This window comes from Vigna unguiculata, chromosome 2, assembly GCF_037176805.1.
Source record: "Vigna unguiculata cultivar grain cowpea cultivar isolate G323 ecotype 2 chromosome 2, ASM3717680v1, whole genome shotgun sequence".
In the NCBI taxonomy this organism is placed as follows: domain Eukaryota; kingdom Viridiplantae; phylum Streptophyta; class Magnoliopsida; order Fabales; family Fabaceae; genus Vigna; species Vigna unguiculata.
The window spans coordinates 1,219,567-1,234,767 of NC_140793.1; the positions used below are offsets into that span (position 1 = coordinate 1,219,567).

General features: G+C 44.9%; 2 protein-coding genes across 2 annotated transcripts; both read left to right on the forward strand.

Moving 5' to 3' along the window:
* Positions 1-1,820: 1,820 nt before the first annotated feature.
* Positions 1,821-3,017, forward strand: LOC114173563 (uncharacterized). Its single transcript, XM_085669754.1, has one exon. It carries the CDS (start codon positions 1,821-1,823, stop codon positions 3,015-3,017), a length of 1,197 nt encoding a protein of 398 aa, XP_085525880.1.
* A 1,362-nt stretch (positions 3,018-4,379) lies between these two features.
* On the forward strand, positions 4,380-5,192 carry LOC146888188 (uncharacterized). Its single transcript, XM_085669755.1, has one exon. The coding sequence runs from the start codon at positions 4,380-4,382 to the stop codon at positions 5,190-5,192; it is 813 nt and encodes a 270-aa protein (XP_085525881.1).
* Positions 5,193-15,201: the final 10,009 nt, after the last annotated feature.

Here is a 15,201-nt window from a genome sequence, read left to right on the forward strand (position 1 = left end):
GAACAAGGCTGGGAGGGCTTGCCTATAAAACAGGGTCATCGATTGAATGATCCCACAGACGAACTGTAAAGTACCATCGGTTGATCGACGCCACAAATAAATCACGCGTGTTACCTCGTAAAAGACCATCGGTCGATCAGACCCACAGACGAATCGCGCTTTGCCTCGTAAAGGACCATCGATCGATCGGTCCCACAGACGAACCACGCGTTACCTCGTAAAAGACCATCAGTCGATCGGACCCACAGAAGAAACACGTGTTACCTCGTAAAAGACCATCGGTTGATCGGTCCATAGGTCGATCACGCATCAACCCATGGAGATCCATCGGTCGATCAGTCTCATAGGTGATTCGCGTAGTGCCTTACGTATGAGCATCGGTCGATCGGACACATAGATTAATTATTCACTTAAGGTTGTTAAACTCGGAAGATAACTAGCCTAGTCAAGCGGCCATCGGTCGATCGACCAAACGAAGCTAGTCAACTGGATTAATTAACATTAAACAAGTCAGTAATTTTGATTAAAGGATCATTGGGCCGTGATTAAGGAACCCTAATCATAGGCCCACACCGGAAACTATAAATAGGGCCCAAAGGTAGGTTGGTGAGCATCTTTAATTCGCATTTATTACTGCAGTTATACCTATACACTGATCGGTCCATCGACTAACTTAAGCATCGGAGCCTATTAAACAGGTACCCCCGATCGTCTGTTCAACCGATCGAGCAAGGAGGAAGATTTCTTAGTGAGGAAGCTATCGCAAGTTGTAAGAGAGGAGACTTAGAGAAGAAAGGAGTAAAATTGAAGTGGTTCTTAGTAGGTGCTTGGTCCCTACACCCAAAACATTTTGGCGCCCACCGTGGGGCCGAGGAGTCGCTTATAGACCATACACCCTTATGGTGACCACAAGAAACTGAACTAGCAACGCTGACGGAGGAAGGATGGCAGACGATCAAGCAGACACAAGGGAGATGCAGTAGAGGATGGATGAGATGCAGAGAAACTACGAAAAACAGATGCAAGTTCTGCGAGAGGAAAACGCTACCCTTCGGCAAAAGGATGAGGCCATCCCTTCGACCCCCACCATGCCCGACTTGCTCCTGCTGAGTCGGGCGCAGCAACACCGGGAAGCCAAACGGTTAGAGAGCTGACTCCCTCCTACGGGACAAGTACAGTCACAGCCCCCACGGGTGGAGAGGACACAAGCGTCGAAGGGGAATGTTTCCTACGCGATGACCGAGAGTTCCAGGGCCAATGAAGAGGGAAACCCTTCCCAACAACCGATCCTCGCTTCGGGGAATTTCCCCTTCACCCAGTTCATACTGGAAACCCCGCTGCCCGAGCGATGGAAGATGCTGACCTTTGACAAGTACGACGACACTACAAACCCCGACAACCATATGCGGGTGTTCACCCACCAGATGATGTTCCATGCTGTGAGTGATCCGATCTGGTGTCGCGTTTTCTTGACCTCCCTGACGGGAGAGGCGTTGGAATGGTTCTCCGAAGTACCGCCCAATAACATCGACTCCTTCGCCACTCTGAAGGCTAGGTTCAGCACGTAGTTTGCCCCCTTGAGGCCAGCTATCCTAACGGTGGATAACATAGTCAACATCCGCCTGGAGGATGGGGAGTCGCTCAGGAGTTATCTCGATCGGTACAACCGTATGTTGGTCAAGATAAAGGACCTTAGTGATGAGATCGCTCGGCATCACTTTTCGTACGGACTTCAACCAGGCGTGTTCGCAGATAAGATAAGCCGCAAGAAGCCAAAGACGATGGAGGGGATGAGGGAGTGAGCGGCTAAGTTCATCCAGATGGAGGACATGCAGGAGTTCAGGGTGCAAAAGAGGGAGAAAGAAGATGCAGCATCACAGAAAAGCATCCCCCGACCGAGCAAACCCCTTGCTCGGCCCAACGAGAAGAAAATGCCCAAGTTCACCACGTATACCCCCTTGGTCGTTCCCCGGGCGAAGATCTTGCAAGAGGCCTTCAGTGCCGACTCACTTCCAGCGTCCAGAAAGAAGCCCCCACCTCCCGATGCCGATGGCAGCAAGCACTGTCAATACCATCGGACTATCGGTCATACCATAGAGGGGTGCCATACACTCCGCGACAAGATTAAGGAGCTGATTCGCCAAGGGCACCTGAAGAAGTACATTCAGCAGGACCACCCCCAGCGAAGCCCGGTCAGGAACAAAAGCCCAGCACGAAGGCAGGCCCCAGCCAAGTGGGAGAAGCGGCGAGAGCGAGAGCCCGATAAGCGAAGGAGGGAGCCATCTAGGGCACACCGAAGCCCGAGGAGGAGCCGTAGTTGGAGTAGAGACAAACCCTTGAGGGGTTACATCAACATCGCCGAAGGAGGATCGAGCTCATCTGCTCGAAAGAGGTATGTCCGGGCGCTCAAGTCGGTCCACTTGGAGGAGAAGAAGGTGCGATCGATGCCCCCTATCACCTTCACCGACAAGGGCTTCAAAGCCCCAAATCTCGATCATGACGACCCGATGGTCATCTTCATCGAAGTAGCGGAGTATGGGATTAGGAAAGTCCTGGTATGTCAGGGAAGCTCGGTCAACATTCTATACTGGAAAACGTTCCAGAGGATGAACTTGTCTGAAGACCTGATTGTACCCTACAATGAACAAATCATCGGATTCTCAGGCGAGCGGGTAGACACGAGGGGCTACCTGGATCTCCGCACCAGGATCGGGTCACGGAAGGACGGTCGGGAGGTAAGGGTTAGATTCCTTTTGGTTGAAGCTAACACTTCCTACAATGTCTTGCTAGGAAGACCTTGCCTGAATGCCTTCGGAGCGATCGTCTCCACCCTACGCTTGGCCATGAAGTTCCCGTCAGATAGGGGAACGATATGCACCATGCACGCGGACCAGCAGATCGCGAGGCAGTGCAATGCAGTTGGGTTAAGGATCACCATTTACAATCGCCCCAAAAAACAGCACCGATCGGAAGTCGCCAGGACTAATCTGGACCACCAAACGAACACTGAGCATTAGATTCAACCTGGCGGAGATACCAAGGAGATCTCGATCGGGACGCAACCAGGCCAAGTCACGAAGTTAGGGGGAGCTCTGAAGCCGGACGAGGATGAACTCCTGGGTGCAGTCATCTTGGAGAATCGAGACCTCTTTGCATGGTCATCAGCCGACATGCCAGGCATCCATCTTGACGTTATGTCCCATAAGCTGGCGATCTTCAAAGAAGCACGACTGGTCGCCTAGAAGAAGAGGAAGATAGGGGAGGAACGGAGACGAGCAGTCGAAGAGGAGGTGAAGAAGTTGGAAAGAGCCGGGTTCATAAAGGAAATAAAGTACACCACGTGGCTGAAGAACGTGGTAATGGTGAAAAAGGCGAGTGGGAAGTGGAGGATGTGCACGGACTTCACAAATCTCAACAAGGCATGTTCGAAGGACGCGTACCCCTTGCCCAGCATCGATCGGCTTGTGGATGGAGCTTTGGGGCACAATTTCCTGAGCTTTCTGGACGCATACTCAGGGTACAATCAGATCCCTATGTATGGTCCAGACAAACCTAAGACAACGTTCATCACCGATCAAGCCAACTTCTGCTACGAAGTCATGTCGTACGACCTGAAGAATGCTGGGGCGACCTACCAAAGGCTAATGGATCGGGTCTTTAGAAGGCAGATCGGCCGAACCATGGAGGTATATGTAGACGACATGGTTGTAAAATCGCAGACGGTTGAGGACCATGTTTGCGACCTCAAGGAGGTCTTCCACCAAGTGCGCAAGTACAACATGCGTCTTAACCCGGAGAAGTGCGTGTTCGGAGTGCCGGCTGGCAAATTCCTGGGGTTCATGCTGACCGCCCAATGGAACGAAGCCAACCCTGATAAGTGCACCGCCATCACCGAGATGAGGAGTCCTAAAAACCTGAAGGAGATCCAACAGTTGGTCGGCCGTCTGACGTCTCTTGCGCGCTTCCTACCCAAGTTGACAAAGAAGATCAAGCCGATCCTCAAGATCATGAAGAAGCAGATCGCCGACAAATGGGACGATCGATGCGAGGAGGCGTTTCAGCAGATAAAGGTGATGATCAGCAGCCCCCCGATAATGAACCGACCAGTAGAGGAACTGCCTCTGCAGTTATACCTATCAGTCTCGGACGACACGATCAGCGCGGCCCTGGTGCAGGAAAATCCGGAGCAGCGACCAGTATACTTTATCAGCCGGGTATTGCAGAGCGCAGAAACCAGATACCAGCTGATAGAAAAGATAGCCCTAGCACTATTGACAACTGCACGTCGATTGCGCCAATACTTCCAAAGCCACTAGGTGATCGTCTACACCGATCATCCCATAGCCAAGATACTCAAGAAGCCCGACCTGGCCGGAAGGATGATTGCTTGGTCGGTTGAGCTATCAGAGTTTGGTCTCAAGTACGAGCCGAGAGGATCCGTCAAGGGGCAACACTTGGCAGATTTTGAAACAGAACTCCACGGGCTGACCTCCCCGTCAGAACAAACGTGGGTGCTTTTCGTCGATGGCTCGTCAGATAAGCGCAACGTAGGAGCGGGGATTGTCATTGAAGGACCAGGCGGCTTCACGGTCGACCATTCGCTGCAATTCAAGTTCAAGGCATCGAATAACCAAGCGGAATATGAAGCACTGATCATCGGCCTGAGGCTAGCAAAAGACCTGGGAGCACGAAAGCTGAAGTGTAACACCGATTCACGGCTTGTGGTCGGGCAAGTGCAGCGGGAATATCAAGTCAAAGATGATCTGGTACTGCAGTACTATCACAAAGTGGTCGAAGCTATGAAAGAATTCGAAAAGGTGACCGTCCATCATATACCCTGGGCGGAGAATGCCCGAGCTGATAGGCTATCCAAGCTGGCAGAGGGAAGAGAGAAGGGTCAGCTGAAGACTATCATCAGGCAAACCCTGATGAAGCCCTCGGCGGGAGAATGCGCAACCGTCGACCGGCCAATGGACTGGAGAAGTGAGGTTCGGGAACTCTTGAGAAGAAGCGACGCTGGGGAAGAAATGAAGTCGATCGAGCGGCGTCGGGCACTCCGATTTGTCATAATCGGAGAGGACTTGTACAAACGAGGGTTCATCGCGCCGCTTCTCAAATGCCTGTCGGAGGAAGAAGCTGGCTACGTCATGAACGAGGTCCACAATGGCGTTTGCGGGATGCACAATGGCTGAAGAACGATGAAAGCACGGATACTCCGAGCGGGGTATTACTGGCGGACCATGGAACAGGACTGTGAGGTGATAAGACGAAAATGTGAAGGTTGTCAAGCCCACGGAAATGATGTCAATAGCTTCGACCGAGCTGCACAGCCTAACGGCCCTATGGCCGTTCGCACAGTGGGGTATGGACATCGTTGAAACATTCCCTATCGGCAGAGCGTAGAAGAAGTTCATACTATTCGCTGTAGATTACTTCACCAAGTGGGTCGAAACAGAGGCCCTGGCCAACATCACCGCTCGGCAGGTCCACTCGTTCGTCTGGCGGAACATTGTTTGTCGTTTTGGCCTGCCTCATACCATCATCACCGACAATGGCCGACAGTTCATCGACAAGAAGTTAAGGGATTTCTATAAGCAAGTAGGAATATGCCACCTAACCAGCTCGGTCGAGCATCCTCAAACCAATGGTCAAGCCGAAGCCATGAACAAGGTCATAGTGGCAAAACTGAAGAAAAGAATGGGAGAAGCTAAGGGAGCATGGGTAGACGAATTACCACAAGTCCTTTGGGCCTATCGGTGCACTCCGCATAGGACGACTAGAGAATCCCCCTTCAATCTAACGTACGGAACGGACGCTATGCTGCCAGTTGAAGTAGGAGAATCGAAGCTCCAGAAGGAAATGCAAGACCTCGACGTGAATTGCGGTCGCATGCGAGAAGAGTTGGACTGGACGACCGAGCGGGGAGAAAGAGCGGTCGTGCGAGCTGAAGCGTGCAAAAGAATGGTGGCAAGAAGGTACAATGCAAAGGTGAAACCGAGGAGCTTCATCCGAGGAGACCTGGTGTGGAGGAAGACCAATGAGGCGCGCAAGAAATCAGCACAATGGAAGCTGGCACCAAACTGGGAAGGGCCGTTCTGCGTGATCGAAAGCCTACAGAATGGAGCCTATCGGCTAGAATACCTGAGCGGCAAGGAAATACCAAATACATGGAACGCTTCGCATTTAAAAATGTATTACAATTGACACCACTATAAATAAAATGAGTGTTTCATGCAACTCCACCTAACTGACTGACGGGGCTCCCTACGGGACCCGAGCAAAAGCCTAACCGGTTAAGGTGCGGGCTTCCACGAGGAAGCCACGCTCGGTCAACACCGATCCAAGCGATCTAACTAACCCTACGGGTAGAGTCAGTGACACGAGCTGTCGGCTACGATCAAGGCACAACGCCAACGATCTAAATTGGTTAAAAAATAAACGCGTAATAAAGTCGGACTGTTCGGGCCGTACGTGCAGTAATTAAACCAAGTCAACAAAGCCGAACCGACGAAAGTTAAAGAGAGCTAAGATCAAATAGGTAATCATGGGCCGACCGCCCGATTGGGGTAAACGCGAAATAGTGGCCGATCGCCCTACTTGTTCAAACACGAAACTATTACAAGAAGGATCAGGTAAGAAGACGAGGGCCGATAGCCCCACAAGTTAACGCGAAACTATTAAAAGATGGGCCGATCGCCTCGAGTATACGATACAAGCAACAGAAAGATAGATAAGGCCGATCGCCTGAACAAAAAAGAAAGGTCGGTCGCTAGCAACAACAATAAACAAAGATAAAGCCAACGAATCAAAAGAAAAACCTGCCTGCCATATACATGTAATTGTTCAACAAAAAATGGCCTTATAACCGATCGAGCGTAATCAACCACAAGGCCGATCGAACTCGATCGGTTATATCAAAATATACAAAAAATTAAAGTTAAACAAACTAGGAGTCAGCCGCAGGAGGAACAGAGGTCGAAGCTGCAATGGTTGCTTCATCAAGTGCTTCGTAAACCCTTTCCAGCTTCCCTTCAACCACCCCCAGGTGAACGTCGAACCGATCGGGGGAGCAGTGGTAGAAGAAGACAGCTTGATCAGAAACCCGTCTCATATTGAGCAAAGATACTCTTTGGCATTCTTCTGCCAATCCGCAGCCGATCCGACAACGGCTAGGTGCTCCAATGACAAGTCATCGAAGCGTCTTTGGAGCTTGCGCAGCTCGTCAGTCGCTTCCTTGGCCTTCAGCTGCTCTTCCTTCGCCCGATCGTCGGCAGCCTTGAGGAGACCGACACACTTGGCATGCTCGGCTTTCATAACATTCAGGCGATCGAACTGGGTCTTCAAGTCTGATGCAAAATCTTTCACCTCTTGAAGCTCCACCTTGGCCGCCGCGAGCTCCTTCTCTAGGCAATCAATCCTGCTTCGATCGGCCCTTGGGAACTTGGTGCAAATTGCGGACAACCTAAGACTCAGCTCCCCAGCCGTCCGCAAAGCCTCCTCCTCAGACACGTCTTTCAACATGTCCTTGACGCGAGGACCCAGGTGGAAGGAGACTTCCTCATCAAGCCAAACCTCACTACCGAGGAAGGCGGTGGCCAATGACCCGAAAGCCTCGGCCTTCTTACTTCTTTTGGACGAAGGGCCCGCAGGGGAATCGTCCTTCTTTGTCTTCTTCCCCTTATCTGCTGCAGCGGCCGAAACGGTAGTTACGGGGGGGATGATGACAAACCGAGGCCTGGTGACGACACCCGACGCACCGGTCAGTGCATTGGTTGTAGGAGAGGGAGCCGCCGAGGGACCACCTTGGACGCTTTGAAGGGGCACAACTAGGCTTGGCAAAATGGGCCAGACCTGACGGGTCGGCCCGTCAACTTGCTCCAAAAAAGTCGGGCTGGGACAGAAACTATAACCTGTTAGCCCGCTCCAACCCGGCCCGCTCAGCCCGCAAGTCCGTTAGGCCAGCCCGTGAATTCAAGCAGGCCAACCCGCAGCCCGTTTACAATTTAAAAAATTAGGCTGCATCAGTGGGCTGCATTTGTTTTGTTTGTCACCAGCAACAACATCATTCTCTCGAAACCCTCTCGAACACTCACACCAACATTCTCGAACTCATACCAACACTCTCGTCTCCCACCACCACCACTGCGAAAATGTGAACCCGCCAATGACCACCCACTACGAGCAGCGACCACCACTGTAAGCAGCAACTGCCACTGCGAACAACAACAACCATCGTAGCACCATGCGACACGACGGAGAGCGAGATCGGAAAAGGAGGCGCGCATTGACAACAACGACCACCTCGACGCAAGGGAGAACGGGATCATGATTGGAGACGCACAGCAACAGCAACCACTCTTCCTTTCTTTCTACTTTGAGAACCCTTCTTCCCACTACGAAAGGTTATTGATTCTGGTGGTTGAGTTCTTGTTGTGATGTATTGTTGGGTTAGGGTTTCTACCGATTGGGGTTGGGGTTTTCTGAATTGGGGATTTTATAGATCTGAAATTTTGCACATTGAGATTTTTCAGATTGGGGGTTTTACATATTGGGATTTTTACATGTTCTCATCCTTTCTTTGTGAAAATCCTCTGCACGGTGCACTTCATCTCCATTTTCTATGCGATCGAAAACATGGAAAGAAAAAAAAATTAAAAATGGTGGGCCGGCTCGTTAGCTCGCCAACCCGTCTGGTTGCGGGACGGGTTCTATTATTCAACCCGTTTCCAAGTAGCAGGCCAACCCGGCCCGACCTGTTTTGGACGGGTTAATAACAGATCGGGTCAAAACGGGCCGGGTTGACCCGTTTTGCCATCCCTAGGCACAACCTCTTCCGTTGGATCATTCTCCATTCGCCGAGTCTTTGCACGGGCCATAAACTAAGCGTTGGAGATCGTCGTCCGAGCCATGATATCTACAAACAAAACAAAAATTGCATAAGTCAATAACGACCTCTACAACAATCGGGAAGATCAGAACAACTAACCATAAACCGCCCTCGACAAGTCCGGAGAGCGGAGGCATTGGATCAGCGGCCTCGATGGGATCTTGTCAGGGAGGGTCCTGAGGACGGCAAGGTCGGCCCGCTCGGTGGGGGTCAAACGGTCCTCCGTCCAAGGATCGCTTGGAGGAGGCAACACCGTCCAGTAGAGGGGGAACTTTAGCCGATCCTCCTCATCAAAAATATACTTCCTGCCCCGACCGGGAATTGAGACCTTGAAAAAACCGGTCTTAAAACCCTTTTACGAAGCGAGGTAAAGGGTGAACAAACTCTTGTTCGCCCCAAGAAAAGAAACCCAACCTTTAGACGTGGTGGGTCGGGTCTTGTAGAAGTGCAGGAATAGCGGCATGGTCGCGGTCAGACCGGCCGTTCGGCAGAGAACATCGAAAGCCTGCATGGACGCCCAAGCGTTCGGGTGTATCTGGGTCGGAGCACACCTGATCTCCCTTAGCACCGCCATTTTCCAATCGGCGAACGGCACGGTCAGGCCCAAGTCGTGGAACAAACAAGCATAGACATAGAAAAAGTCTAGCTTTGCTTTTTCCTTGTCGTGGCATACCCTTTCGTTGCTCGCACAGACCTTCACTCGGAGGAACCCGTCCTCCACTTCGTCGCCAAAGACCTTCGTCCGCTCAACTAGGTCCCCAAGGTCATTCCCCCATCGGAACCTCGTTGCATGCGTGCGCGACTCGTAGGGTGCCCACTCATATCACTGCACCACCGGCAGGTTGGCCTGTTCCCCCTCGTCGGCGACATCGATGCTAATTACATCTCCACTCTCTGCAGGAGTGTTGGCTTGTTCCACTGCTGCGTCGACCGGCTCCTCGGTCGGACGGCTGTCGTTACTTTGGACAGGAGAATCTACTGAAGACGATACCCCCAGAGCGACATCCCCGCATCCGACGAGCTGAACAGGGCGGAGACCGACCCACCGCCCCCAGACACCTCGATCATCCCACCGGAGGACCCGCCTGAATTCGATGCACTAGAAGCCATTATTACCTGTAGAAAGAGAAGGACGATCAGTGACTCTGGTAAAAAGAGAGAAGAAAGCGTGAAAATAATGACAACCACACACACCTATTTATAGAAAGGTCTAAGGACACGTGGCAACACCTGGGCCAAACGATCACGCGGAGATCAACGACCTAAACTTCGCAACGCTTCATATCCCAACTAACAGGCATGATCTACGAAGCTAAGTAACTGTCACGGAACCCCTTCGGCCCATCGGCACAACAGTCTTTGCAAACCTTCTCGCCTCACCTTCACCATCGCTCAAGGTTGGGGGGCTTGTGTACTGTATGTCCCGTCGGGCCATCGACAACGCACAGTCCTCCGGTCCATTGAACAAGGCTGGGAAGGCTTGCCTATAAAATAGGGTCGTCGGTTGAACGACCCTACAAACAAACTCTAAAGTACCATCGGTCGATCGACGCCACAAATAAATCACGCGCGTTACCTCGTAAAAGACCATCGGTCGATCGGACCCACAGACGAATCGCGCTTTGCCTCGTAAAGGACCATCGGTCGATCGGTCCCACAGATGAACCACGCGTTACCTCGTAAAAGACCATCGGTTGATCGGTCCATAGGTCGATCACGCATCAACCCATGGAGATCCATCGGTTGATCAGTCTCATAGGTGATTTGCGTAGTGCCTTACGTATGACCATCGGTCGATCGGACACATAGATTAATTATTCACTTAAGGTTGTTAAACTCAAAAGATAACCTGCCTAGTCAAGCGGCCATCGTTCGATCGGCCAAACGAGGCTAGTCAGCTGGATTAATTAACATTAAACAAGTCAGTAATTTTGATTAAAGGATCATTGGGCCGTGATTAAGAAACCCTAATCATAGGTCAACACTGGAAACTATAAATAGGGCCCAAAGGTAGGTTGGTGAGCATCTTTAGTTCGCATTTATTACTGTAGTTATACTTATACACCGATCGGTCCATCGACTGACTTAAGCATCAGAACCTTTTAGACAGGTACCCCGATCGTCTGTTCAACCGATCGAGCGAGGAAGAAGATTTCTTCATGAGGAAGCTATCGCAAGTTGTGAAGAGAGGAGACGTAGAGAAGAAAGGAGTAAAATTGAAGTGGTTCTTAGTAGGTGCTTGGTCCCTACACCCGAAACAGTATTATATTTACTCTTTTAAATATAAAGAAGATTAATTTGAAAAAGAAAATATCGAAGAATAATTTTAAATAAAATCTTATAAATATTAAAGATAGCTATTAAACTAAAATTATTAATTTATTATTACCAAATATGCGTTTTCTTCTTTTCTTGGTGAATCACCATAAAGCATCTCCTGCGCTTGGAAGATAGAAATTAGAATCTTTATTTTTATTTTTGTGATCAAAATAAAATAAAACGATATTAAGATTTTTTTGAACCTTTGAGACAAACTGTGTGATTGAAAATCAAACTAATTACATTCAATTATGTCAAATAGTTGTTAATTATTAGTTGAAAGTTATTATATTGTCGAATGATTTAACTTTTAACACCATCATAAAATTTTTAAATATCTTGATGATATTCAGATTGAAAATCTAAGGTCTAGGTTTTATTTCTATTAATTAAATAAAAATTAATTGAAGTATGAATTTATTATACGATGAAAAATTCCTAACTATTCCAGATGGATCTTGTGTACATTTTCGAGGGACTTAGGCAAATAAAGCATATACCAAATTTCCTATTATATACCCTTATTTATTTGTGTATGTATGTTGATATCGTGTAAAAACAAGATACGGTTAATTGCATTACTTACTACTCCATTTTAGTATTTATGAGAATTTTGTTATTAATTTCTTTTAGGCTTAAATAGTCATTTGGTCCTAGTTTTGGTCGACTTTTTTCACTTTGGTCCTACTTTTTAAATTGTTTTCAATTTGGTCATACTTTTCGTTATATTTTTTCAATCAACTCCTTTCCGTTAACTCCGTCTAAATCATTAACGGATGTGAACAGTAACTGCCACGTGTCATTTTGTGATTTTTTTAATTTTTTTTTTAATTTTTTTTTAATTTTTTTAATTTTTTTTAAAATTTTTTTAAATTTTTTTTGTTTAAAAAAAAATGTACACGTGTCAAGCTCATATTATGCCACGTGTCATTTTTTTTATTTTGATTTTTTAATTTTTTTTAATTAAAAAAAATCCACGTGTCAAGCTAATATCATACCACGTGTCAGAATTAGATTTTTATATTCAATTTGGTCCTATTATTCGTTATCTGTTTTCAATTTGGTTCTAGTTTTTTTAAAAAAATTTAGTATTTTTGTTCCTCTCCAAAGACAAAATATAATTTGTATATAAATGTTATATGAATATTCTTATTAAAATACATATTTTTATTAAATATTTTTAATTTAAAATTAGAGTTGGTTTAAAATTAAATATTTTTAACCTCTTAAAATTTTAAATTAATGGTGTTATTGCTTTTTTTCATTTTAATTTTAAACTAAATTTAATTCTAAATTAAAATATTTAACAAAAATATGCATTTTAATATATACAAATTAAATTTTGTCTCAATTTGGAGAGGAACAAAAATGTTAAATTTTTTTTAAAAAAATAGGACCAAATTGAAAACAGATAACGAATAATAGGACCAAATTGAATATAAAAATCTAATTCTGACACGTGGTATGATATTAGCTTGACACGTGGATTTTTTTTAATTAAAAAAAATTAAAAAATCAAAATAAAAAAAATGACACGTGTCATAATATGAGCTTGACACGTGTACATTTTTTTAAAATAAAAAAATTAAAAAAAAATTTAAAAAAATTTAAAAAAATTTAAAAAAATCACAAAATGACACGTGACAGTTACTGTTCACATCCGTTAACGATTTAGACGGAGTTAACGGAAAGGAGTTGATTGAAAAAGTATAACGAAAAGTAGGACCAAATTGAAAACAATTTAAAAAGTAGGACCAAAGTGAAAAAAGTCGACCAAAACTAGGACCAAATGACTATGTAAGTCTTTCTTTTAACCATATAATTTTAAAAGTTAAAGGCATTTTGCAAATAATTTAAGAAAGCCAATATGATGATGTAACAAAAGCTGTATTTGATTCTATATTTCTACGGGTTCAGAATGAATGTATGTTTTGTTAGATTTAGAGTTATTTACAACTTTTTTATTAGTTTTTGAAATTAAGACAAATTTTTGGAAATTTTATAAAAGAATTCATCTAGACTAAACTTTACATCTATTAGTTTAATATTTTGTAGTTGGGTATAAATCTAATTTGAGCCATTCTTTAAACTCATATTTGCTTTAGTTTTCAAAACTTTTACAAAGCCTAAACGTACTCTAAACTAAGAAAAAGAAATCATTTGTTAAATTTTAAAGTTTAGGAATTGTTTCTTTATATATTTTTTTTCTCTTTTTCCTCTTTGTTTTCATTTAGGCTTCTCCTTTCTCCTATGCTTTGCATTTTCTATTCTTCAACGATGAAAAACTAAATCTTCAGTATCTCGTCATAGTAAATCCTGAGGATCATGTCATAGAATCAAGATAAAAAAAAGTTGAATTAGTTTTTGGACCGATTGTTTATCGCTTTGACTTTGAGTTTATTCTCCTCTTATCTAATTTCAAATTTTCTCTTTCTGATTGTAAATTGTATTGACAATGTGACGATTGTTCTTTTCTTTCTTGATTTGATGATTAAATAAGAACTGGATCAAATGATATTTTGATTTAACTTGTATAATCTGGATTAATAGTTTCGCGGTTCATAGGTACTATGATTTTAAGCATTGAATTAGGCATTGGATCTAGTCACTATATGACAATGTGACTTTAGGTGATTTGTGTTTTATCCAAGTCCATATACTTACTTTTGCCATACAAAATCTGGGTCCACTTTATTTTGTTTAAAGATTATTCTACTTTTTTTGCTTCCAGATTTTCCAAATATTTACTAACAACATTTCTTTCCAAATTTTATTGATTTTCAGTTATATTGATAAGGTGAAAGTGATGAAAATTAACACTTTGTTGGTTGTAGAGATGGCAAATAAATCCGTCTTCGTGGGTATTAACCGAATCTGTTCCCGTTTTGACGAGGAATCCCCGCATTAACTAGGTATGGATATGGGGAATCCCCGACTTTTTCAATTGGGTATGGGGATGGGTATGGGGATGTACATATCCCCGTCATAATACCTGTCCCCATTTAAATTATTAAAATATTCTCAATTAATTAAATAACCATATATATATATATATATATATATATATATATATATATATTATTTTTTATTTCTTCTAATTATTTGGTTTGTCATGAAACTCATTCGCATTTCAATTATATTTTTCATCTTGTCATAACCTTTATGTAATTATGTTAAAAAGATGTATGTCAATTAAAAAAAATTTTGTCTCACATTTGAATATTTCTATTATTTTTTAATATTTTTATTTATTGTATATTTTTCTTTTACATGAGAATGTTTAATACTCTCAATTTAAGTATTTAATAGCACACAAACCTTTCGTTTACTAGGTAATATAAAAAAAATCATTTACTTATTATTCTTATTAGTAGTTTTTGTTTCATTTGAAGAACTCTTTTGTTTCACTAAAATAATTTTTGTTATTTCTCAACCACTGAGTATATATGTTGATATTTGAAAAGTTTTCTTAGATCTCTAAGATATATTTTGTTCCTGCAGAGAACAAATAAAATGAGTTACGCACAAGCGTCACCTTACCATGTAGTCCGCTATCTCCTCAGTTGGCCTCTCCCCGGTTGATACATGTCAGCTTGAACCCAAGAGGGGTTACCTACAGAAGAGTCTCCAAAGCTCAAGTAAGTCAAAGCTCTCAGAAGGTCAAATCAGTGATTAATGAATGCGTACCTTTAATTACTGGGGTCCACGCGTATTTATAGAGCATTAATGATGTCTGATTACCTCATGGGCCGGTCCTTGACTTGGGCTCTAGCTTAGGCCATGAGTGGGCCTGGGCCCTAACCCAGACCCTTAAGACCTATTAAACGCGTCGCTGCTATTTTTACTAAGTTTATTGGAGTTGTCGGCCTGAACTTTAATCTTATCGGGTCTGCTGGAGTAGCCGGCCTGGACCGGCTACCTACCTTGACGGCTTACATTGGTTACATGAGGTGTAGGTTATTCTTCTAGATGTATAGGTTAAAACCGGTACAAGT

Bases quoted from the DNA above. Each gene is read 5' to 3' on its own strand.
- LOC114173563 (XM_085669754.1), top strand. From the start codon at position 1,821: ATGGAGGACATGCAGGAGTTCAGGGTGCAAAAGAGGGAGAAAGAAGAT.
- LOC146888188 (XM_085669755.1), top strand. From the start codon at position 4,380: ATGATTGCTTGGTCGGTTGAGCTATCAGAGTTTGGTCTCAAGTACGAG.